Below are 26101 nucleotides of genomic sequence, written 5' to 3'. Positions count from 1 at the left end.
GCTATGAATGATTAAGGGGGGAAACTGGGCAATGGTAGAACTAGGTAGGTCTTTGGAAATGGAGTCATTTATTGAAAATAACTTAAATATTAGAATGCTAGTTGAATGAAAGTTGCAATTTAAAGGAGACAGGATATAGTGAGAGTCATAGTTATATGACTGGAAATCATCTTGAAAAATTTGAAAATTTGGGGTGTCAGAATTTGCACATAGAATATCTAATGACCAAAAAATTAAAAAGAACTTTCAAGGAAATTATTTCATATCTTAATTAAGAAAGTTTGTGGTTATTTTACATAGATTCTAAAACCATCTGAATATAATATATATACGTCCCTTATATTGTGGAATATTATTATATCAGTTGTATATGAACATCTTATCTTTGCATGGAACCTTCGTCAAATGCTTATTGTGCTTACAGGTGAAGAAATTACTGTATTTTATTGGACAATATTGGGTTCAGTGCAAAGAGACTGTTTAGCTGCTAACTTGCATTTTGTGACTTTGGGCAAGTCACTTCCCTCTTTGAACCATATTTTATCTTGTTCATTGTTGTATTTCCAGCATTGAGCGTATATATAGGCACACAATAAATGTTTGTTGAATGAATAAAATAATGGGCCTTAAGTTTCCTCATCTGTAAATTGAAGGATTTGGATTAAACCTGTAAATTCCTTTTCAAGATCTAAAAATCCACTGTAGTTCTAACCTGGTCCTATTATTTCCTATCCACAAAAACCATATATCAGTGCCAAATTTTTCTTTTTTTCCCACTTCCTTTGATTCTTTTTGCTGTTATTCATCATTTGGAGGCAAAGTAATATTTTGCTCTTCTTTAGGGCCTTTCTTAGATTCAGTTTACATATATCTCCTAAATATAAGCTTTGTGTTTTAAAATTTTTCACATCTACTAAGTTAAACCTGAGTAGTGACTTTATGCAAAACAGATCTTTGTTGTCGTTTCTTGCCAGGAAGTCCTGAGTGCCCGGAATAACTTCCAGGGAGGATCCATACCTCCTAAGTTTTCAAGCAGTGTTTTAGGAGTCAAAACCTCAGGACTCACCTTGAGTCTGGTTAACATTTTGAAAAGATTCAGGATTTTACCTAGCTTGCCCAGAGTAGCAAAATATCTTATTTCTCTCTTATGTTTCCTCTAATGGGAGAGAAGAAGCAACCATTCACCATACTTTTCAGTAATTGGAAAGCTTTCAAGGTCCTGATGAACAATGTCAATAATGTCATTTAAGTGGTCACTCAAACTTTCAGGAAGTGCTCAAAAAATCTATTGAAAATATTTTTATTGAATATCGTAGAAAATTAATCCAACTATTTTTATTTTTGTTTATTGCCTTCCAGGTTATGTATAGACCTGCTTTTGCATGTTTACAATTATTTATGTGCCATTTTGTATTTAAATCCAACAAAAATTCTAAGTACTAATCTCAAGGGAATACAATAGAAACTAGTGGCTAAATCCTTTAGTTCAGTTTAAGGAGTATGTTGAAACAGGACCTAGTTGTACTGTGCTCTTCTTTTAGCATTGTATATATGATTGTTGTCATCATTTAGCATCAGATTTTTTTTAGTTTGTAAGGTATGTGAGAATAAAAGAACTATTTTAGAAAAAAAAATCCTCCTAGGGGCCCCTGGGTGGCTCAGTTGATTAAGTGTTGAACTTTAGCTCAGGTCATGATCTCATGGTTCGTAGGTTTGAGCCCCGCATTGGGCTCTGTGCTGACAGCTCAGAGCCTGGACACTGCTTCGGATTCTGTGTCTCCCTCTCTCTCTGCTCCTCTCCTATTCACACTCTGTCTCTCAAAAGTAAATAAAGATTAAAAAAAAAAAAAAATCCCTCCTCAAATAGCCTCAAATATTAGCTTATCTCTTTTTTCTTTGTAACACAACTTTATTACAGGAGTGTAGGGGAACTGAAGCCATTCATGATGGCTACAGTCCAGTAGGATTGAGCCAGCCAGGCTAGCATGCCTGAGAACAGGGAGGAGTAAATTAAGAAGGTCAAGTAGTAAATAAGAGGAATGAGTAAAGGCATAAAAACTAGCTGTGCACAGCATTTCCAACAGAGAGCGTTTGATAGGGCATGTAATTCCACTAAAATTTAGTAAACTAGTAACTTTGAAGATTCATAAGTGTACCTCCTCAGGTAATTTTAAAATCAAGTTTTCCATATATATGAATGTAATGTACTCACTTCTAATGAGCTCCTACTACATATATTTGAGTATTTTAAAAACACTTCTAAATAACTAATTCTTTTCTAAAAAAATTAGAAAATATTTAGAATTAAATGATCATGAAAATTCAGCATGCAGAGTGAGAAATGGAATCATTCAGAAGTGTTATGAGATGATCCATAAAGGACCGTGAGAAGATGTATAAGGAAAGCTTCCTTGCAAAAAACTGCTATCATGGAGTCTTGTGCATTACACATAAGAAAGAAGGAGAAATACCATTTTGCGCTCATCTCTCCACAGGACTGGATGGACCTGCCTTCCCACCCACAGCTGGTTGGACTGAGGGTGGGACTTGGCCAATCATTTGGGTGGTACTGGATCAGAGAAAGTAGTACGTTGACCCTGAGCCACAGGTAAGCAGAATCAACAGTGGAATCTACCAAAGTAAGGAATCCGACCCACAAAGAGGATAGCAAATGCCCAGGTAGGAGACCATGGTGACCCCCAGGGAGGGATGGAGAGAGTAGCTGCTGGATAACCTTTCAGGTGCATGGAGGCACATTTGGTCTTCTTGCAGTGGATTCTGTGAAGGCCTCTTGAATCCCTTCCCTCACTGCCTCTGCCCTAACCCCTTACTTATCAACTATCCTGACGAGGTGAGTCCTGTGTGCAGTTTTATCCTCTATAATAGGATACTCAAAGAAGGCTGAGAGAAAACGTGCCAGTGAGTGATACTCATATGTTGGTTCTACTAACCTCATGACTATATCAATTAGATCTAATTTGGGAAGTATTGAAGGGTCTGTAGTTTTTGCAGTTTGGTAAAGAGAATGCTGAGGGGTTCTCAAGTGCCTATTAATCCCTTTAAAGCCAATTCTAATCAGCTGTGTACCACTCCCCATGCGGTCTGAGAAAGGAAATGGACTTAAATCGCAGCAGAAGGAATTTGTTGTGAAGAATTTCTTGGCACGGTAAACGAAATTGTGAAATGCTAGTGACTATGAGATTTGCTTTTCTTGGAGTTAACACACTGGGCAAAAAGTCACCTCTGAGGATGGCTTATATATATACCCACCTGACAGTTCCCTATCCCAAAAAGTGAATTCTTTTTCCCCAGAATGTGAAGCACGGTAAGATCGATATTTTAATGGAGAAGGAAATGAGACATACCAGCAAAATTGGGCTGTGGAGAAGGGAAAGGAAAAACTGAAAATAAGCAATTTCCTTTCTTTAATGTACATCTATCTGTAGGGTTGTCATTCACTTTGCCCCTTGTAACTGGCTCTCCCCTGAGCACTGGGTGCAGCCCACAGGAGTATTCTCTCAGCAGCTGCGTTTGTGGCAGGTGGCCCTGCTTTTATGATACCCATAAAACCCAGAAACTTTGTATTGCAACTATTTCCTATGTTAAGGTCTGCACATTCTTATTTAGTCAAGAATATATGCGAAGCATCTATACTATTGAATGTGCCAAGGGTTACTGGGTGAGAGAACACAGTTATGGACAAAATAGCATGATCTCTGGTTTCAGAGCTTAAGAGTTTAGTGGGAGAAATTGACACTAATCAAAAACACATACTGATGTGTAATGAAAACCTTGATAGGTACTCCAAGGAAAATCCAAGCTGCCAGAAAAACTTATAACATGGGCACCTGGATGGGAGGGTAGAAGGCAAATGCAGTGACCTGTGAGGTAAGATGAAAGACTACGTGGGAATTAAGTAGGCTGAGGCTGAGAAGAAGGGGGATAAGAGTGAGGAGCTTCCCAGCCTGAGCTGAAGTAGAAGGGAGGTAGGCTCCAGAAGGAACTGAAAGAACAATGTAGATAAAGCACTTCCAGAGGAGGGGAGAGCAGCTGGACACTTGGGTAGGCAGAGGCCGCCTGGAGGTGTCACAGGCCTGAATTTGCCTTATCTTCCCTTGGACATGCTTGCTCCTCTCGGGACAGATCATGAGGGAGAGGCCCATGTGCGGAGTTCCACAGTCACCTGGCTATGACTTCTTACTGATAATCAGTCTGAGCAAACTGAGGTACATGAAAATCATCGCCCCAAACTATTTAGTTGAAATGTCAGGGTCTCCCAAATATTGAGATAGTATGTTAATTGGAAGAAAAGAAGCCTGGTCTTCCCTCCTGCCTTGCTCCCTGCCCACATTTGGCCCTACCTCTAATCTTTAAATGAAGTAGTCCAGCAGAGGCTGGCATGAAGATGACTTCTCTTTCCCCTTCATCCTTTTTGGAGCTGATGGGGTTTGGTTGGGAAGGAGGTTGCTGCTCTTCTTCAAGATCTCAGAGGGCTCTTAGTTCCTGGTAGGCTTTTAGCCCTCCCACTCTGAACTAGCTGCCCCCACCTTGAATTTCAGGCTCTTTTCTGTCCTCCCTACTTCAAGTTGTATGTATGTAAATAGATGTGTGATTGTACGTATTTGGTTTTGCAGGATCCTACTGACTACTCTAATTTGTGCATTCTTACCTGACCTCTGCCCTTGAGAAGAGGTTGGATTATGGAAGAGGAGGATTGGGCTATATCCAAACAGGGCAAGGCTCCTTTCTAGAAGGCATATAATCTCGGCATGTAGCCCAGGAACTGGGAACCACATTGGAAAAAGAGACCAGAGGATTGTGCTCCTGAGAGCTTCTAAGTAGAATACTGGATATAATCCACATTCATCTTCTCATTCTTCACTTATCATCTCTCTTCAATCATATAAAGGTCTAACCTGTGCAGTTCAGGCGCAAGCTTCCCCTTTTGTGCCAAAGAGTAGGGACGAAGAAGCCTGGAGAAGGGAAACTTTGGTGCTTGGGAAGGAGAAGAGCCTTCAGCCATCACTGGGCTGATTCTCTGTACTGTAGTTGTTCTGTAACCCACTCTGTTAGTCTGTGTTCTTGGGGAGCAGGGTTCCCATGTATCCCAAGTTTGAACTCACAAACTGTGAGATTGTGACCTGAGCCGAAATCGGACGCTTAACCGACTGAGCCATCCAGGCTGCCCTAAATAAATAATTTTAAAAAGAAGAAAAATAGGGGCGCCTGGGTGGCTCGGTCGGTTGAGCGTCCGACTTCGGCTCAGGTCATGATCTCACAGCTCGTGAGTTCAAGCCCCGCGTCGGGCTCTGTGCTGACAGCTCATAGCCTGGAGCCTGCTTTTGCTTCTGTGTCTCCCTCTCTCTGCCCCTAACCCACTCACATTCTGTCTCTGTCTCTCTCAAAAATAAATAAACATTAAAAAAAAATAAAAATAAAAAAATACGTCTGGATAGATAGATAGATAGATAAATAGATAAATACTGGTAACTATCCTATGCCAGTCAAGACCACTTTGTCCTGCCAGGCCTCTTTGAGGCAGTTGAGGACGCCACATTATCTTCTCAGTAGTGACCCTGAAATCCTTCCCATTTGATACTACCCAGCACTGGTCTATAGTTTGCCCATCTATAAAATAGGAAAGTGTTTTTCTCGCTTGGTTATTGTGTGGGTTGAATTGTGTCCCCTCAGAATATTGGAGCCCTAACCCCCAGTACCTCAGAATATAACCTTATTTGGAAATGGGATCTTTCTAGAGGTAATCAAGTTAAAATGAGATCTTTAGTGTGCCCTAACCTAGTGTGGCTGGTGTGCCTATAAAAGGGGAAATTTGGACACAGAGACAGCTAGACACAGAGGGAAGATGACATTGAAGAGACACCGGGAGAAAAATGGATACCTACAAGCCAGGGAAGGCCGGAAGTTACCAGGCCCAGAACAGATCTTTCCTTGGGGCCTTCCCTAGCAGCATGGCCCTGCTGACACCTGGGTATCGATTGGATCTCTGGCCTCCAGAACTGAGATAACACATTTCCATTGTTTTATGCTACTTAGTTTGTCAAACTGCAGCCCTAGGAAACAAATATAGTTATTTAAAAAATTAGACTTTATAAGTTAGAGAAAAATATCTCTGGATAATGACTGGTTCATCTCAAAGTTCAGAACTGTAGAGGACTAAGCTGTATTGTGTGCATCTATCAAAGATGAAAAAGAACAGAAGTAACCTCTTTCTAATCTAGTTATGGATGGGAGCTCCCCATGTTAATTGAAACCTTGAGATTTTCTGCTTAGGAAAAGCTTGAGTCGCCAGATATTTTCTGCAAGATCTGATCATGAAAATTGCTGGACCATACGTAGCAGTTCTGTGAGTTTTAAAAAGTGTATGTCTGGGGCGCCTGGGTGGCGTAGTCGGTTAAGCGTCCGACTTCAGCCAGGTCACGATCTCGCGGTCCGTGAGTTCGAGCCCCGCATCAGGCTCTGGGCTGATGGCTCGGAGCCTGGAGCCTGTTTCCGATTCTGTGTCTTCCTCTCTCTCTGCCCCTCCCCCGTTCATGCTCTGTCTCTCTCTGTCCCAAAAATAAATAAAAAATGTTGAAAAAAAAAAAATTAAAAAAAAAAAAAATAATAAAAAGTGTATGTCTATACTTGGAAGAAAAGACTATAAGGACAGACACTGAGATACCTAGCAGAGGTTATAGAATTGATGGTAGTTTTTTGTTACTTGCTTATTTATTTTCCAAGTTTTCCATGAAAATATGTATTATTTTATTAGTCACTATATTATTAAATATAATAATGATAAAACAAAACCTAGAGGGCGCCTGGGTAGCTCAGTCGGTTAAGTGTCAGCCTGGATTTTGGCTCAGATCATGATCTCTCTGCTCGAGCCCCCACTGGGGCTCTGCTGACAGCACAGAGCCTGCTTGGGTTTCTCTCTCTGCCCCTCCCCTGCTTGTTCTCTCTCTCTCTCTCTCTCTCTCTCTCTCTCAATATAAATAAATAAGCCTAAAAAACAAACCCAACAACCTAGTATCTTATTTTTTTGTTTCAGATTCTCCTGCATAGGCCCTACTTCTGGGTATAAAGGACCTGTCAAAAGGCGTTCAATCATGGTGATCTAGTTTTTTAGGGAGAAAAATGGTTCTCCACATCCCAGGTGTAATCTGTACTGTTTCTTCTTTGCTGTCTTCTGGCTGGTGGCTTTTTCTTCTGCAGCCTACTGTACCATATAGTAGGAGGACTTGGCTGTAGTTAGCATGTCATGGTCAATAGCTTCATGGATTGTAATGGAAAGTGGCTGCACTGTAAACTTATCCTTGGGTATATGTGGGACTACTAAAAAATAAGCACAAGCTCTCAGCTACTGATATTGGCAATAAGTGGGTTGAGTATGAGTTGCTCTTTGCTGAAGATAAGAGTCCCCATTCCTTTAATGAGAACACCATTGCAGATACATTTATGCAAGATAGCTCTCCGTAGAAAATCATTGCCAACGCCTGGGAGTGAAACTTTGGAGAACTGCCTTTAGCAGGAACATAAGGGCATTAATGTCTAGAGACATTAAGTATAACCGGCAAAAGACTGACACTTAAACATTCACATTAAAGTCAAAGAGGACACATCCAGCAGGGTAAATTACCCTCCCAGTGAACTGTCTTGTCCCCATCTCCTTTGATGAATTAATGTGGGTGCGGGGGAGGTGCTACAACCTTAAGTTTATTTGTGATTAGGCAAAGAAAGGCAAGGTCTAGCTCTGCTTACTGGGCTTGACCATCATCCAGACTTGTCTACATTAGTGTGCCTTATGGCAGTCTATTTCTCCAAAAAGTCCTCATCTTCTTATACTTGAATAAGCCTCATACCACCAGATGCCCGTGATGGTTAGTGACATGGAGCCTCACACGGGCTCTGTGCTGATGGCATGGAGCCTGCTTGGGGCTCTCTTTCCCTGTCTCTCTCTGGAAAATAAATATGGGTATGTCAAAGGGTCACAGGAGTCATCTGGAAGCGGCTCTCAGTGCTTAACATTTGTGACAATTTGAGCACTGAAATAATGACAGTAATGGATTTTAACCAATTACTAAAATGAGTTCAGGAGTCCATAGTATTAATAAGTAAGTAAGCAAATAAATAAATAAATGGAAAAAGTCTTCCTTATAGTAGAATGCCATCCATTTGGCTATTATTATAGAAATAATTTATTTGGGTGAGAATAATAAGTAGATGCTGCCATTATTGGGTGAAAACCCATAAGAAATTTACATAGAATCAGTCTCTTCCTTAAAAAATTTTAATTGCAGAGGGAAAAATAGTACATTTATAGTAGAGAAAACTGGGGTGGGTAGGCAGTGGGGAGCACTTTAACCAAGTAACCAATGTTAGCATCACCAGTGATGGGATAAAAGATCACGTCCTCCTGATGTGATACACTGAGGACACAATATCCATTTGTGATATTCTTGCCCAAATCAAAAGTAGCAGACAAATTAAAACGAATCTAATATGGAGATACCAGCCAACCCCAAATCGATGGATATGATGATTTTTTTTTTATTGGATTGAATGCACTCATAAATGACCATGTCATGAATGACAATGGAAAGCTGAGGACCATTTCCAGATTAGAAGAGTTTAAAGAGATGAGAACAAAATGCAATGTGTAATATTGAACTGGAAAAGAAATTCTTTTTTTTTTTTTTAATTTTTTTTTTAACGTTTTATTTATTTTTGAGACAGAGAGAGACAGAGCATGAACGGGGGAGGGGCAGAGAGAGAGGGAGACACAGAATCGGAAGCAGGCTCCAGGCTCTGAGCCATCAGCCCAGAGCCCGACGCGGGGCTCGAACTCACGGACCGCGAGATCGTGACCTGAGCTGAAGCCGGCCGCTTAACCGACTGAGCCACCCAGGCGCCCCAAGAAATTCTTATAAAGAACATTATTTTGGACAACAGCCAAAATTTGAGTATGCAATGTATTACACAGTTATGTAATTATGTATTACATAAAAATATTGTAGCAATGTTAAATTTCCTGATTTTTCAATATTTGTGTTGTGGTTATATAAGATAATCTTCTTCTTAAGAAATAGCCACTGAAGTATTTATTTATTTGTTTGTTGTTTAACATTTATTTATTTTTGAGAGAGAGAGACAGAGCACGAGCAGGAGAGGGGCAGAGAGAGAGGGAGACAGAATCTAAAGCAGGCTCCAGGCTCTGAGCTGTCAGCACAGAGCCTGATGGAGGGGCTCGAATCCACGAACTGAGATCAGGACCTGAGCTGAAGTTGGACGCTCAACCAACTGAGCCACCCAAGCAGCTACCTGCCCCCCACGCCCCACCCGCCAATGAAGTATTTAGAAGTCAACGGACATGATGTCTGCAACTTCCTCCAAATGGTTGAGGAAAAAATACGTGTGTACACACACACACACACACACACACACACACACCCAGCACAAATGTAACAAAGTGTTAACAATTGGGGAATGTGGGTGAAAAATAAGGAGTTTAAGGAGTTTTTTGTACTATTCTTGCAGTTTTTCTTTAAGTTTAAAATTATTTCGAAAAAAATTTTTGTTTTTCTTTTTAAAGTTCCTTCTGGCTCCTTCCCTGATACTTAAAAAAATTTTTCCCTTTCTCCTCCCACTCACAATCTGGATTCCTTACTGGGCAAGAGTGCACATATTCTCAAACTTTCCTGGTGAAATGGTGTGGGGGAGATGGAAATTAGAACCATTTATAATGGAAATGAATGACTGGGGCACCAGCTCTGAGTAGCTGCAGAGGAAATGCTGCTGTTCTGTTCTGTTGCAGGGTCTGCCCTACATCCCGTGTCCTGGAGGGGAAGGGAAGAATTTTAGTCACAGGAATCTTGTCATCATTATTTCAACTTCGTTTAGTCATTGGAAGCTGAGAGGAAAGGGGGAAATCATAAAGGTAGCAAGAAGGACCTGTATCCACACTGTCTATCAACCCCCCCTGCTTCTTTTTTTTCTTTTCAAGTTTTTATTTAAATTTTAGTTAACATACAGTGCGATATTAGTTTCAGGAGTAGAATTCAGTGATTCATTACTTACATACAACACCCAGTGTTTATCACAAGTGCCCTCCTTGGTACCCATCATCCATCTAGCCCATCCGCCACCCACCTCTCTCCATCAGCCCTCAATTCTCTGTCTTTAAGAGTCTCTAACCTGTCACCAGGGGCACCTGGGTGGCTCAGCCAGTTGAGCTTTCTACCGCTTCAGATCTTCTGTGCTCCTCTCTCTGCCCCTACCCCACTTATGCTCATGCTCTCTTTCCCTCTCAAAAATAAACATTTAAAATTTAAAAAAAGATTTGCAACAACGTGGATGGAACTAGAGGGGATAATGCTAAGCAAAATTAGAGAAAGACAAATATCAAACATCATATTTCACTCATATGTGGAATTTAAGACACAAAATAGATGAACATAAGGTAAGGGAAGCAAAAATAATATAAAAATGGAAGGGGGACAAAACATAAGAAACTCTTAGATACAGAGAACAAACTGAGGGTCGCTGGAGGCATTGTGGGTGGGGGGATGGGCTAAATGGGTAAGGGGCATTAAGGAAGACACTTGCTGGGATGAGCACTGGGTGTTATACAACGAATCACTGGAATCTACTCCTGAAATCATTATTGCACTACATGCTAACTTGGATATAAATTAAAAAAAAAATTTAAAAAAAAAAATTTTTTTTTTCAACGTTTATTTATTTATTTTTGGGACAGAGAGAGACAGAGCATGAACGGGGGAGGGACAGAGAGAGAGGGAGACACAGAATCGGAAACAGGCTCCAGGCTCTGAGCCATCAGCCCAGAGCCTGACGCGGGGCTCGAACTCACGGACCGCGAGATCGTGACCTGGCTGAAGTCGGACGCTTAACCGACTGCGCCACCCAGGCGCCCCATTAATAAAAATAAATAAAATTTAAGAAAAAAAAAAAAAAGAGTCTCTAGACCCTCCCTTCTTAAAAGACCAGAATGTGCATATGTGTGTAGGATCTCATATAGATGGATCTATCAAGCTAATTTGAGACCATTTTCTTCTTTTTTTAAAAAACACTTTTCACTTTTATCTATTTATTTTTAGTAATCTCTACACCCAGTGTGGAACTCAGACTCAAGACCCTGAGATCAAGACTTACATGCCCTACCGACTGAGCCAGCCAGGCACGAAGACCATTTTCCTATGTATGTATATTTATTTTTTTAGTAATCTCTACACCCATCATGGGCTCGAACTCATGACTCTGAGATCAAGAGTTGCATGCTCTTCCTTTTTTTTTTTCTTAATGTTTATTTATTTGTGTGTGTGTGTGTGTGTGTGTGTGAGAGAGAGAGAGAGAGAGAGAGAGAACAGAAGAGGGAGGGGAAGAGAGAGGGAGACAGAATCTGAAGCAGGCTCTAGGTTCTGAGCTGTCAGCACAGAGCCTGACTCGTGGCTGGAACTCAGGAACACTGAGATCATGACCTGAACCAAAGTTGGACACTTAACCAACTGGGCCACCCAGACCCCATGAGTCACATGCTCTTCCGACTGAGCTGGGCAGTTGCCCCACGTTTTCTTATTTAAACACTTTCCATTAGACTAGTGTACGGTTAAATTTCTTTAATATCCAGAGTAATACTAGCACGATACAGAAAAAGCAGCCTAGTCCCCACATCATTAGTTGTAATTCCAGTATTTACAGTAGACAAGTGGATATTCCCATCCAGAGATTAGGTACAGATTTCACAGTTACAAAGAGGCAAACATCAGCATTGCTGTCAAAGGACATTTCCCTAAAGGAGCACAGCAGAGTGAAAACAGATTCCTCGACAAGCTATCAAATTCACAGTCAAGGAGAAACAAGCCACAATGTTAGCAACATAGCAGCATTCAATAGGTGATGAGTCAAAGCTGTACACAGTTTACCATAGACAGAGCTTGGGAGACTGGGGGCATAAAAAGCCTAAGATCCGAAGTCAGCCCGCACCTCACCAACCCACCCACCCGCCAGGTCCCTGTAGTTTACAATTGGATCTGTTCATTCCAAGGGCCCTACCATAGGCCCTATTCTAAAGAATAGTTTCTCCTAGATTGTTTTGTTTTGTTTTTTTGTCTATGTCAAGGGGTGTTGGTAGTCTGTAAAATGGGCTGCCTCCCAAATCCAATGACAAATAAAGGAAAGCATAGCCCTCTCAGTTTCACAAAAGATAAACCCAAAAGGCTAAGTCCTAGGCAATTGTGGCATATGAAAAATGGGCCCCAGTGTTCCTCCCCTCCCCCACCTCTGCATTCTTTTGCTTGAATTAGCTCGTGTCTCTCTCTACTGTGAACAGTAAATGCCCAGTGTTGGCTCAAAGTGCTCTTGGAGGGATTTGCGATTTTGTCAGAAATGAAAGTCTTAAACTAAAAGAATCTACTGTCTATCTAGAGCTGGTAGAACAGGTTTGCTTATGAAGTCACACCCTGTTAGCATCATGTAGGCCTGGGAGCCTCTCTCCTGGAGAACTGAGCCAATTAATTAATATTCTTTATGAAATTCTTGGCGGGTGTCAACCTGCCCTTCACAAAGTCTCAGCAGCTACATTGCTTCTAAAATGTTTCATCTCAACATCAAGTCCCCATAAGGGTGGGGGAGAGACCTGGGTGCACCTGTGTGTCCCGCCCTGAAGCCTTCTTGGGATCTGGTTTAACAGACTGATTGCTTCTTCTGTGGTAGGGGGAAGTTCTTTTATACTCAAGTACATATGTAATTCCCAGGACGACTAAAGCAGCTATTTATACATCCCCTTAGCAAATGAGATTGAATCACGACTGGCCTACGTTAAGTGAAGTCTGGAGGTGTTAAAACACAACTGCAGATGTTGTCAACAGGTTAGATAATGGGGTTCTGTCTGACGGGAGAACTTCATCTCTAAAACCCTGTGTTACTACACTGACACTTTATTAATTGTATGCAGTTTTATAGTTTCCATTTCTTGCACATTGGTTAATTCTCAGAATTTTCAAAAAAAATTGTTTATATACACTGTTTATATACATAGAAGAGAAATTCCAATCAAATTTGGTTTTTGATCATTTTGATACTCTAATGTGTTATGTTGATAACTTCTATTTTTATTTATTACTATGATATACATTTTGTTCTTAAACATGAGGCTTTCATTTAAAACATTTTTTTAAATGTTTTTATTTATTTTTGAGACAGAGAGAGACAGAGCATGAGCAGGGGAGGGGCAGAGAGGGAGACACAGAATCCGAAGCAGGCTCCAGGCTCTGAGCTGTCAGGACAGAGCCTGATGTGGGGCTCGAACTTACAGAGTGTGAGATCATGACCTGAAGTCAGACGCTTATCCAACTGAGCCACCCGGGCACCCCAAGAGGCTTTCATTTTTAATGACTGTCGCCAGCTTCGCTGGACCTTAACTGTACTTTTCTGAGCTTCTCATCTTTGATGGTGAATTTGGAGATGAATGAATAAGTCATTTCTGAGCCATGATTTGAAAGACCTATAAAAATAAAAAAGAAAGAAAAAAAGTCTTTCCCCTGCTGTCCTCCAAATAGCACTTCTGGCTGGAGGCTGCACGGTGACCTGCTTGAGCCTGGCTGTGAATTGCCTCTGGATAAGGGAAATTGGGGGCTGGTAAAAGAGTTTTGGAAGAAGCTCAAAAGCATGGAGTGAAACCAAATTTGTTTTCTACAGTTTGCCTCAGGTTTGCCTTGTGAAGAGATTAGAAAGCAAGGCCTCTGAAAACAATTAAAAGAATTGTGATGAAATAGCCCAGAGAAGACCTTTATGCATGAACAGAGCATGAATAAATAGGCCCAAATAGTCACAAAATAGAATATACAATATCTGTTTAGATGAAAGGAAAAAAAAATCCCATTGGTAGAAACTAAAACAGCTGCAGAGGCTTGATCTTCTTTATTAGTAGAGTAGAGGCCCCTCTATCTGACTGGGTGGGATCAGGTTTCAGTCCAGACCCAGGATTCTTGGGGAAAAGATGGTTCCATGGAGACCAGCAGGGTTTCAGTGGGTACCAGGAATTGGCATCGGTTGTGAAAGCTTCACTCAGATGTAGGGACAGAAGAACGTACCACAGTACAGAACACATAACATCGGCATGATACTGATCAGTTTATAAAGAAATGGAGTCTTAGACGCCAGTTGAATATCACTCTTCTTAACAGGTAACACTGACTTACAGTCTCCCGATTCTCACTGACAGGAGCCAACCCCACAGACACACACATATTGCACAAAACCTGAATACAGGTTTCCACAGGGAAGGTTTCCGCCCAGTCCCTGCTGCTCTGCAGAGGTTAGGGGACTGAAGTTCCCTAAGTCACTGTTCATTGTGATCCAGTGTTCCTCCCCCTGTGGAGGGACACAAGTCTGTCTCCTCACTTCAACAGCAAACTCCAGTGGCATCAGGAGACCTTGGTCATAGACAAGAATCATTCAATATGACAGCACTTGTGGCAGCTGTGACTCCTCCCTTTTGGTGACAGATCTGAAACCTTTACAAAGTCCTCAGGTGCTCAAAATGATATATGTCTTTTTTGAAACAAATAAGCCAGAATCAGCCCACCCGTCCTCAGAAGAAACTGACCATGGTCACTCTTTTGAGAGGAGTTGTTACTTTTCAGGAGAGCTTGCTGTTCCCCTGCCAGTACGGCTTCTCTTCTACTTTTTTCTTTTTCCATCGGCAGAGAAGCAGCATCTTAAAGGTCTTCCTGAAGGTTCTGTTGCAGAGGGCGTAGCAAATGGGGTTGACAGTGCTGTTGACATAGCACAGCCAGTAGCCCAGGTGCCACAGGGTGACTGGGACACACTTGTCACAGAAGGTGGAAACCAGGACCATGATGTTATAAGGGGTCCAGGTGATGATGAAGGCCAGTAGGATGGCACTCAAGGTCTGGGCTGCTTTCCTCTCCTTGACAAGGACCATTCTCTTTCGTTTGGTCATTTGGTGGCTGAGGTTGGGATCCAGGCCTTTCGCTGAAGGGTCCTTGGACACTGGGAAGGAGCAGGGCATGATTTTCAACTTGTGACAGCCGTTATTGGTCTCCTGGGTCCCATCAGCTTTTACCACCAATCGGAATTTATAGGCCATACATTTGTGACTCCTGGGTCTATGAGCAGCACCTGGGGACAAGAAGTATTTTTGGGTGTCATAGTCCTTTTTCTCAGTGTGAGCTTTCACAAAAGTTTCCTTGGGCTCTTCAGCACTAAATTCCTCCCTTGGGCTTTCCTTGGCCTGACTCTTGTAGACTACTTGGAAGACAGGGTCAGTGGTGGGCTTGTCCTCATCCTCTGAGGAAGGGTAGCTACTACAGGTAGTGAGCTGCTCGACTTTGGCCCACTCGGTGCTTGTGCCGGTGACTTGGGATGGCTTCCCAGTGGTGGAAGTGCTCCTGCGGGAGGATGACCAGGAGGCTTGGTTCCTTTCCCTCTGGGCCAGTGTGGGTCGAGGGCAGCTAAAGCAGGACCTCAGCAGAGCCTTATGAGCTGGCTTTCTTGGCTCAGCTTCAGCCATGGAGTCAGAGCCCTGGAGGTCAGCCAGGTCCTTGGTTCGCTTCTCTGTTTCCCGGTAGATTCGGCAGTAGAGGATCGTCATGACTGAAACAGGGATGTAGAAGGCAGCGATGGCAGTGCCGAAAGTGATGGTGGGCTCAGAGAGGAACTGGATCTGGCACTCATCTGGTGGCACTGTCCGCTCCCCAACCAGGTATTGCCAGCAGAGGATTGCCGGGGCCCAAAGGATGAAGGAGATTAGCCAGGCCAGGCCAATCATGATGCCAGCCCTTTTTGGGGTACGCTTGGCCCGATATGTCAGAGGTCTTGTGATAGAAAAGTAACGGTCAAAACTGATCACCAGAAGGTTCATGACGGAAGCATTGCTGGCCACATAGTCCAGTGCAAGCCAGAGGTCACAAGCCAGACTCCCAAGCACCCAGCGTCCCATGAGGATGTAGGTAGTGTAGAGGTTCATGGAGAAGATCCCAATGATGAGATCTGCGCAGGCTAAGCTGAGCAGGTAATAGTTGTTCACTGTCTTCAGTTGACTATTGACTTTGAAGGAGATCATGACTAAGACGTTGCCCACAATGGTGATCAGGCTTACCACAGCAGTCACAGCTGCGATGGTGATGACTTCCCACAACCCATGGCGTTCCAAAGGCTGGTGATTTACTGGGGTGTCATTGACAATGGTTGTATTGTGGTGAGATTCTCCTTCCATCCTGGTGCAAGAATTTACATTAGGATTAAGTCTTGGGTTCTAGACCGTCTCTTTTCTATCTCACCTCTTCTTGGCCAGCATCTGGAAGAGAGGGAAGTATATTAGCTCCATTCACCAGCACAGATTTTTCTCCCCACCCATTGTTTATCATTTGAAATGGAATATTAAATGTTGTCACACACATATCCAGAGCAAGATGCTGAAATCCCTAAAGTTTTTATAACATTTTTGTAACCACATCATCCCTTTGCTTGTTACAAGTACCAGTGCCTGAGAGCCTTTTTGGTGCTTGAGGCTGTTGCCCTCTTGTGGTTGCAATAGGCAATTTAAAGAAGAGGGCTGGGAAGACAAGGGGGAAGGGAAAGGAAATTGGGTAATTTGGGAACAATAAAGAGAAGAAAGCAGGTGATGTGAAGTTACTTTATATTGCAACAGCTTCGAGGCCAGAAACTCGTTTTCAGGTTCCCAGTGGTAAGTACCTATTCTGTCATGCGCTGGGGAAAGACACAGGTATTATCTACTCTATAGTCTGATTACTAAACATTATTGAGTTTAATTACAAATTCAATTATTAAACATTATTGAGGTACTGCTGTGAGCCGAGACTGTATTATGACAGTCCTCCCTGACTTAATGTACAAACTCTCCTTGCATGCACCTGGTATTCATCTAGAGGGTTTTAAATTGGACCCACCTGCTGATGTTGACCCCCCCCCACCCCCCATCTATTCTTGAGCTATCTGTGATGTAATAGAAATGGTTTAAATTATCTTATTTTCTGATTACAAAGTAATATTTTCTTGTAAAATTTCAAGCAATGTCAAAACGTATAGCTTGGAAACAAGCTTCATCTGACTCCATCTTGCAAAGGTAACCAATGCTTTCTCCTTTGCACATATTAACGAACAGTTAAATACAATTATTTTTAAGTGGGTGACTTTTTAAAAAGTTTATTTTTGGGAGAGAGAGAAAGACAGTGCATGAGCCTGGGGGAGGGGCAGAGAGAGAGAGAGAGAGAGAGAGAAAGAAAGAAAGAAAGAAAGAAAGAAAGAAAGAAAGAAAGATAGAAAGAAAAAATCTCAAGCAGGCTCCGTGCCATCAGCACAGAGCCTAACTCGGGGCTCCATCTCACAAACCAAGAGATCATGACCTGAGGTGAAATCAAAAGTTGGAGGATTAACCAACCGGGCCCCTAAATGGGTGACTTCTTAATGTTTACACTCTGAATTTTGTTTTTTACCTAACAATTCATCATGGACATTTTTTTTTAAGATTTATTGTTTTTTAAGTAATCTCTCCACCTGAAATGGGGCTTGAACTCACGACCCCAAGATCAAGAGTTGCATGCATGTCCCTCTGACCAAGCTAGCCAGGTACCCAAATGGAGATCTCTTGTATCAGTATGTCTATTGGATCAAAGCTCTTTTTTCATTTTAATGACTGTACATTATCCCACTTAATGGATGTAATATAATTTAATCAACACTCACTGACAAATTCCAACTTTTAAAAGTAAAAGGAAAATTTTCTTTTCCAGATTGAACATCTATGTACATGATAAAAAGCTTCAATGGGTATAAAAATGTAAATGGTAAAAGATAGGTCTTCTTCCCATCTCTGACCTCCAAGCTTCTAATCCTCCTTTTGTGGAGGTAACCACTGTTACCAAGATTTCTTATCATTCCTTCCAGAGATATAATATGTGCAATATATATTTGATGATATAGGAAAAATACCATTAATTTTTTTTATTAAGTAATCTCTACTCCCAGTGTGGGGCTCAATAAGAGAGCCCCTGAGATTAAGACCCTGAGATCAAGAGTCACATGATCCACCAACTGAGCCAGCCAGGTGCCCCTGAAAAATACTATTTTAATTGCAAAATTCCAGGTAGCGTGATATGATGAAGGGAGAATCTTCTTGATGACCCCTTCAAAGCATGCCATGTGGGCAATCACTGCTCTGCCTACTGACCAGTCCTGACACTTCTATTTTTATAAAGATGACAAATTTGTGAACCATTCTGGATTTTCTTGGCTTTGTTTTATATTTTCAACTGCATGTTTGGATGTTTTTCTAGTGCCTCAAATTCCATATGGAATTGAACTGATGACATTGTCTTGTGCCAGAAACTAGATTCTTCTGACTTTTTGATCTTGTACCCTTTTCCTTCACATTCCAACGGATGCAGTACAATTTACCCATGAAATATCCCTCATATGGGTCCCTTTACGTTCCTGCTTCTATCACCCAGGCTTAGCCTTGTGTTACCTTCTACTGATAACCCCTTGCTGTTATTCACATTCCAAAGAGGGCAAAGCATGTCAGATGCCAGGTCACTAGACCGACTCCCTAACACCTGAAAGGCACAACCTGAAAGTTGCTCTACACTGTACAATTCTCTGAGCAAATTCCATCCCAGGCTGTCTCTAGTTGGCAGATCTAAGTCTCACAGTGCAAGAAAGGACCCACAGAAATTCCTTCCGGTCTCCTTCCTTCTATCTTTTTTCCTTCCCCCAATAAATATGCATTGAATGTCTTTTCTGTGACAGACTCCAATGGTGGGGGTACCGTGGAACAAGACACTGGTGGGGTTGTAGATAAAGAAACAGGTAATAAATGTAAGGGGGCGGCACTGCATGCCACAGGGTACATGGAAGGACATGCAACCCAATCCCGTGAGGGTGGGGGAAACACTTCTTGAGGAAAAGATGTCTAAGCTGAGACTTGAAGCATGAATGGGCTTTGGCTAGGCAAGGGGGATATGTAGGGATGGGCAGGGGAAAGAGTGTTTCAGTCTCGGAGGGGACGAGCTTATTTGTAGTAAGCCCAGAGGCAAAAGGAGATTCCAAGCTCAGTATCACTGGTCGTCAGGGAAATGCAAATCAAAACTACAATGAGATACCATCTCATGCCTGTCAGCATGGCTAAAAACAACACACACACAAAAACAGATGTTGGCAAGGATGTGGAGAAAGGGGAACCCTCTTGCACTGCTGGTGGCAATGCAAACTGGTACAGCCACTCTGGAAAACAGTATGGAGGTTCCTCAAAAAGTTAAAATAGAATTGGGATGCCCGAGTGGCTCAATCAGTTGAACCTCGGACTCCTGATTTCAGCTCAGCTCATGATCTCACGATTCATGGATTTGAGCCCTGTGCCGGGCTCTGGTTCTCTGTCCCCCATGTATGCTAGCTCTCTCTGTCTCTCTCTCTCAAAATAAATAAATAAACTTAAAAAAAAGTTTAAAAAAAGAACTATCCTATGATCCAGCAATTGCACTAGTAGGTATTTACCCAAAGATGCAAAAATTCTGATGCACCCCGATGTTTATAGAAGCATTACCAACAATAGCCAAATTATGGAAGGAGCCCAAATGTACATTGGCTGATGAATGGATAAAGAAGAGGTGGTGTGTATATATATGTATGTGTGTATATATATATATATATATATATATATATATATATATATATATATGTAAATGTACACACACACACAATGGAATATTACTCAACCATAAAAAAGAATGAAATCTTGCCGTTTCCAATGACATGGTTGGAGCTAGAGTGCATTATGCTAATAAGTCAGAGAAAGACAAATACCATATCATTTCACTCATATGGGGAATTTAAAAAACAAGACAAATGAACAAAGGGAAGAAAAGAGAGAGGCAAACTAAGAAACAGACTCTTAACTATAGAGAACTGATGGTTAACGGAGCTGAGCAGGGGAATGGGTTAAATAGGTGATGGGGATTGAGGAGTGCACTTGTCATGAGCACCGGCTGTTGAATGGAAGTGTTTAATCGCTATATTGTACACCGGAAATTAACATTACACTGTATGTTAACTAACTGGAATTTAAGTAAAAACTTAAAAAGACAGGAGGCATCAAGCTGGAGGAAGCCAGAGACATGAGAAGTGAGACTAGAGAGGTTGAGGGGGTGGGGTAGGAGGGACAGGAGTGGACTTCAGATCAAAGAAGTCCACCTTCTGGGAGAGCTGTGTCAGCTATTTCTATTTCCAGACTCCCCATCTGCTCTGAAAGTAGTCCCAACATCCAGGGTGTTGAGGGAGATAGTCTGGAGAGAAGTAATAAAATGAACTGACTGATGATTTTTTTCTAGTCAAGTCTTCAAAATAGAAATAAATGGTGTTTTGGAAGGATTTAATTTTTCCACCTAATTTTATTGGAAGGTAGTGAGCAATTTATGAAGAGTTCTGGGAATTTGGGAGTGCATGTTGTCCTGTGAATGCGTGTGTATAATTAGGCGCTCATGCTCTCCCATGTGTTTCCTCATTTGTAAAAATAAGGAAGTTTGACTAATGGGATGCAAGATACATTTTCATGATTTTGTATATTATACAGTGTGATGGTTAATTTTATGTGCCATCTTGGCTGTGCTACAGTTCCCAGTTGTTTGGTCAAACACCTGAGACTAGCTGTTGCTGTGAAGGTATTTTTTAGATGTGACTAACATTTAAGTCAGTAGACTTTGAGTAAAGCAGATTATCCTCCATAGTGTGGGTGGGGCTCATCTAATCAGCTAATGGCCGAGTTCCTTCTGTCTCCAGATTACTTTTGGATGCAAGACTACAACACTGACTCCTGCTGGAATTTCTAGTCTTTTAACCTGCACTGCACATTTTAGACTTGCTAAACCTCACAATCCTTAAAAATTAAAAAAAGTCTCTCCCTCTCTCTCTCTCTCATAAAAGAAATAAACACTTTGATAAATGGGGTAAAGATCATTTATAGTGGCAACGTGGTCTCTTAATCATACAACTGAATCTGGCAGTGGGCAGTGTCAGGTTCAAAACCTACCTCCAGGGGCGCCTGACTGGCTCCGTTGGGAGAACATGCAACTCTTAATCTTGGAGTTGTGAGTTTGAACCCCATGTTGGGTGTAGAGATTACTTAAAAAATAAAATCTTTAAAACAAAAAAACCCCTAGTTCCACTATTTACTGTATGGCTTTGGACATGTTACTTAACCTCTTTAGGTCTCATATTTTTAAACTTAGAAGTGGGGATACTAAGAGTCCTTATTACCTCATTGGGTTGTTTAAGGATTAAACGAGATAATCCTCAATAAGTGTTTCACATAGAGCCTGACACAGGGGAATGTTCATTACAAAGTAGCCATCCCGCAGAAGGACATCAAAATGACTTTTCCTTTTGTGGGACAGGGTCTGAGGCATGGTCTACTAAGGGACAAAGTGGTATAAAATGACAAGACAATACTCTCACAACCTTGAAGTGGCTGTTTTAGATGCTTCATGGTGCTAATGATACTTTCCCCTTTAGTTTTGGTAGTTGTGCTCCACCTTTAGGGACAGAACGAATTGTTCCCATCCTCTAAAGCAGAATAACCTTGAAGAGAGCCAAGTTAACAGTCTTCTTCAAAGTCTGCTCATTAGATACTTGATTTAAAAAAATATATGATTGAGGGGCGCCTGGGTGGCGCAGTCGGTTAAGCGTCCGACTTCAGCCAGGTCACGATCTCGCGGTCCGTGAGTTCGAGCCCCGCGTCAGGCTCTGGGCTGATGGCTCGGAGCCTGGAGCCTGTTTCCGATTCTGTGTCTCCCTCTCTCTCTGCCCCTCCCCCGTTCATGCTCTGTCTCTCTCTGTCCCAAAAATAAATTAAAAACTTTGAAAAAATTAAAAAAAAATATGATCGCATAGTCAAAGAAGCTGAGAAAATACCCTATAGTATATAAAGCTCACAGAGATTCAGAAGACACATGAGCCCAGAGAAGGCTGGGAGGTCCTGAAGTCAAGGACAGTATTGAATTTGGTTTAACACAGAGGTGGCTTCGAGTGTAAGTTTTTTTCAGAGGAACAACTGTTAGCATCCTGTGGCATCCGTGGAGCACAGCTGGGAGATGCATGTTAGTGGGAAACACACTGAACCAAGAGTATGGAGATCTGAGTTCACATTTCAGCTAAAATCTTGTGATTTGACACAAATGTCTGGGCCTCAGTTTCCCTACATATAAAATTAAGAGATTGGAATGAATGATTTGCCGTCTAAAATGCTTTCAAGCTCTCCCTATAGACTCGCTGTGGGAAATAGTGGACAGTATAGGAATTTTAGACCTCCGCTTCCCTCTACTGTCAGCCAGAGAAACAGCAGTCAGCCGCCGTCTGGAAGTTAGTGCAGTGTAAGCAGCTCTCAGCGAATTTGGAGTCCTCAGGCTTCTCATCTGTTAAGCTAGGGTAACAGTATCTGTTCTCTCTTATCTTACAGATATGTTTTGAGGACTCCCAAATGAGGTAATGTAGGGAAACCACCACGTCCTATTCTGATGTCGGTTTGGGGTTGTAATTATTATAAAATGAAGGGTTAGTCTAGGTAAGTGGATCTCATCCACCGGCAGCTCATTAACCACCTGGGAGCTTTTGGAAACTACTAATGTCTAGACCCCACCCCAGCCCCATTAACAGGTGTCTATGTGGGAGAGACTTGGACATGATGTCGTTTTGAAATTCCGGAGGTGATTCTCCCCTGAAGCCGGGGTGGAACACTAGTGGCCTCTCTAGATCCTTGCTACTCAAGGTGCAGTCAACTGATGGCCAGGCACCACCCTGGAGCACGCTGGAAATGAAAAAGTCCCCAGGACTAGAATCAGTGCTTCTCAAAATGTAACATGCTTGTGCATTACCTGGAGGATCTAGTTAATCTGCAGAAGAGCAAAGTTTAAAATCCTACATTTCATCATCCCCATATCAACAGCTCCTGAGCATTCTGTCTATGCTGCTGACCCATGAGATGTACTTTATTTATTTATTATTATTATTATTTTTAATGTTCATTTATTTTTGAGAGAACAAGAGAGAGACAGAGCATGAGCAGGGAAAGGGCAGAGAGAGAGGGGAGACACAGAATCCGTAGCGGGCTCCAGGCTCCGAGCCGTCAGCACAGAGCCTGATGCCGGGCTCGAACTCATGAACCACAAGATCATGACCTGAGCCAAAGTCAGAGGCTTAACTGACTGAAGTCAGAGGCGTTCCTGAACTGTACTATGAATAGCCAGACAGAGGATAATTGCTGATCTTCCTAGAAAAGGGCAACCATAGCTTTATACAGGTGCTATTAAAATTGGAATTTTCCAACCGAAATGTGCAATAACATTTGGATTCCCCTCTGCCTTCCAAGGACATTTGAGTTATTTTTATTTCTCCTGTTTGAAATTAATACATACTTCCTTACCAGGTTTGCTTCTCTCTGTTCTTTCCATTCCTCCCCCACCCCCACCCCTGCCTCATGTTTGAAAGGGTGATCTTTCCTGATTCCTAAGCTGGTGGGAATGGACAGATCTTGTCACAGTCAAAGGCATATAAGGTAGGGACATGAGGTAGGTTCCATGACTTGAAGGACTGATTTTTTTGTGTGGGTGATAGTTGAGTGTGAAAACTGAGTTTCAAGCGTAACAGTCTTCCAAAATAAACATTTGAACCTTTAAAAGGTTTTTGAGTAAAAGATTATGTTTATGGAGGAGTAATTCTTGTTTTGGGGGGTTGTGGTGGTTACTGGGGGAGGGGGTGAGAATTCTTCTGAGCTCTTTTTTGGTTACTCAAATTTTAAAAGTTCCCATTTTCCACAACTTTATGGAGAGTATGTTTATTTCTAGGGTGCTAGCATAGGCAGAGAGCAGTCACCCCTGGTTTATTTTCCACCCCCAAATAGAAGACAAACCCAGAACAATGAAAGTCTCCTTGTTCCCACCTCTGGCACTTTGCTTCTTCCTTCTTTGCTATCAATAAGTTACAAAGGAAGGAAACCAACATAAACACCAAAAGAGGTAACACAATGTGTCAAATTAATTCTTTTCCTTGCTGGTGGCCTTGATGACTTCTGAGGTTTTGCATGAGATATGCTTAGACCTTGCTTTTCTGAAATACCTTTTCTCTGAGAAGCTTTATGTCTGAACTATGCTTTACTGTTTCTATAGCAACTGCAGTGGAAAATGTCAATAGCATCTACAATCTAGTGATATCAGGACATCATCACAACCAGCTCAGGTTGTTATGCAGAGTATTCATGAGCTGATCTTCTCCCAACCCCTTCCTTTTCAAGGATAAATCGAGAGAAAGTAAGCTTAAATACAGATGACAACATTGAGTTAGATGTCAGGAAGAACTTCCAGTGATGGAATGTAGGAGTAAAAGAGGTTCTGAACTTACCTTTTTTGTTTGTATTTTAAAGTAGGTGTATCTAACCTCTTTCAATTAATAGAATGCTGTCCAAAGATTTCTGGTGATTAAGAAATGACTTCTTAATGTTGTTAAAGCAATATCTGGGCCTGAATTTTAATGCAATGCATACTCTTTTAAAATTTCTTTTCTTAGGGTGCCTCGGTGAGTCAGTTGGTTAAGTGTCTGTCTCTTGATTTTGGCTCAGGTCATGGTACCACAGTTCATGAGGTCGGGCTCTGAGCTGACAGTGCAGAGCCTGCCTGGGATTCTCTCTCTCTTTTTCTCTCTGCCCCTCCCCTGATCTTTCTCTCTCAAAATAAACACACTTAGAAAAATTTTTTTTCAGTTTACTTATTTTGAGAGAGAGAGAGAGAGAGAAAATGAATAGGGGAGGAGCAGAGGGAGAGAAAATGAGCAGGGGAGGGGAAGAGAGAGAGAGAGAGAATGCCTAGTAGCCTCTGCCCTCCGTGCTAAGTCCCATGCGGGGCTCTATCTCACGAACTGTAGATCCTGACCTCAGCTGAAGTTGGATTCTTAATCAACTGAGCCACCTAGGCGCTCTGTAAATAAATAAACATTTTTTAAATATGAAAAAAATAATATTTAAGAATATTTTTGAGAGAGAGAGTGCGATAGAGCATGTGTGTATACAATCGGGGGGGGGGGGGGCGCTGTGGGAGAGAGAGGGAAAGAATCCCAAGCAGGTTCCGTGATGTCCGCACAGAGCCTGATGCTGGGCTCAATCCCACGATCCATGAGATCATGACCTGAGCTGAAATCAGAAGTCGGATCCTCAACAGACTGAGTTACCCAGGTGCCCCATGTATTTATTATTTTTACTTGAAGTATAGGTGACATACAATATTATATTAATTTCAGGTATACAACATAGTGATCTGAAAGTTCTATTTTTTCTGAAATGCTCACCATGATGAGCATAGTTACCATCTGTCACCATACAAAGTTATTACAATATTATTAATAACACTAAGTTCTAATTTTTTATTTTTATTTTTTGTTTCTAAGTTTTACTTATTATTTTAGTAATCTCTATACCTAATGTAGGGCTTGAACTCATGACCCTGAGATCAAGAGTCAGATGCTCTTCCGACTGAGTTAGCCAGGCGCCTTCCCCCCACCCCCGTAAATAAGTTTTTAAAAACATATTCTGTGTTCACCACTGTGCTAGATTCCAGGGGGGCATATAAAAGAGATATACAGTAGTCCTTGCAGTAAAGGAGTTAGACATCTACAGTTCTAAGAAAAAGAGGATGGAAGAGTGAAGTCGTGCCTGTATACCACGACAACGTGACAGAAGTCTTACGGAGCACATCAAATGACTGTGTTTTCAGAGTAAGACAGGAAGACGGGTGGGACTGCTTTACAAGACAGCATCAGCTGGAGCCATTCGGTGCGTGCCTGTGCCCCACCACGCCTTGGGGTTGCCTCTGCGGGTCGGAGCTCCTCCTGCTGAGACCAGCCATGTCTTGTTGTTATCCCAGTGTGCTGGATAATATCATTTCCTGTGTGTGCCATGACATGAAACGGGCTGGGAGGTGCTGCCCAGACGGGTTTATGTGAGAATCTGGAAGTCCGGGAGCTCCGGAAGGTATTGTCCAAGTCTTCCCCCTGACAGACTTAA

At 42.0% G+C, this 26101-nt stretch overlaps 1 protein-coding gene across 1 annotated transcript in view; it reads right to left on the bottom strand.

Moving 5' to 3' along the window:
• Positions 1-13228: 13228 nt before the first annotated feature.
• Positions 13229-26101, bottom strand: part of CHRM5 (cholinergic receptor muscarinic 5) — a 98630-nt gene continuing 85757 nt past the window's right edge. Inside the window, exon 2 of the mRNA XM_058738299.1 lies at positions 13229-16339. Within this exon, the coding sequence (XP_058594282.1) occupies positions 14660-16258 (1599 nt within the window). The 5' untranslated portion in view covers positions 16259-16339 and the 3' untranslated portion in view covers positions 13229-14659. The remainder of the gene's footprint in view (positions 16340-26101) is intronic.

Source organism: Neofelis nebulosa, chromosome 7 (genome assembly GCF_028018385.1).
Source record: "Neofelis nebulosa isolate mNeoNeb1 chromosome 7, mNeoNeb1.pri, whole genome shotgun sequence".
NCBI lineage: Eukaryota > Metazoa > Chordata > Mammalia > Carnivora > Felidae > Neofelis > Neofelis nebulosa.
This window is presented reverse-complemented; position numbering and strand designations above follow the sequence as displayed.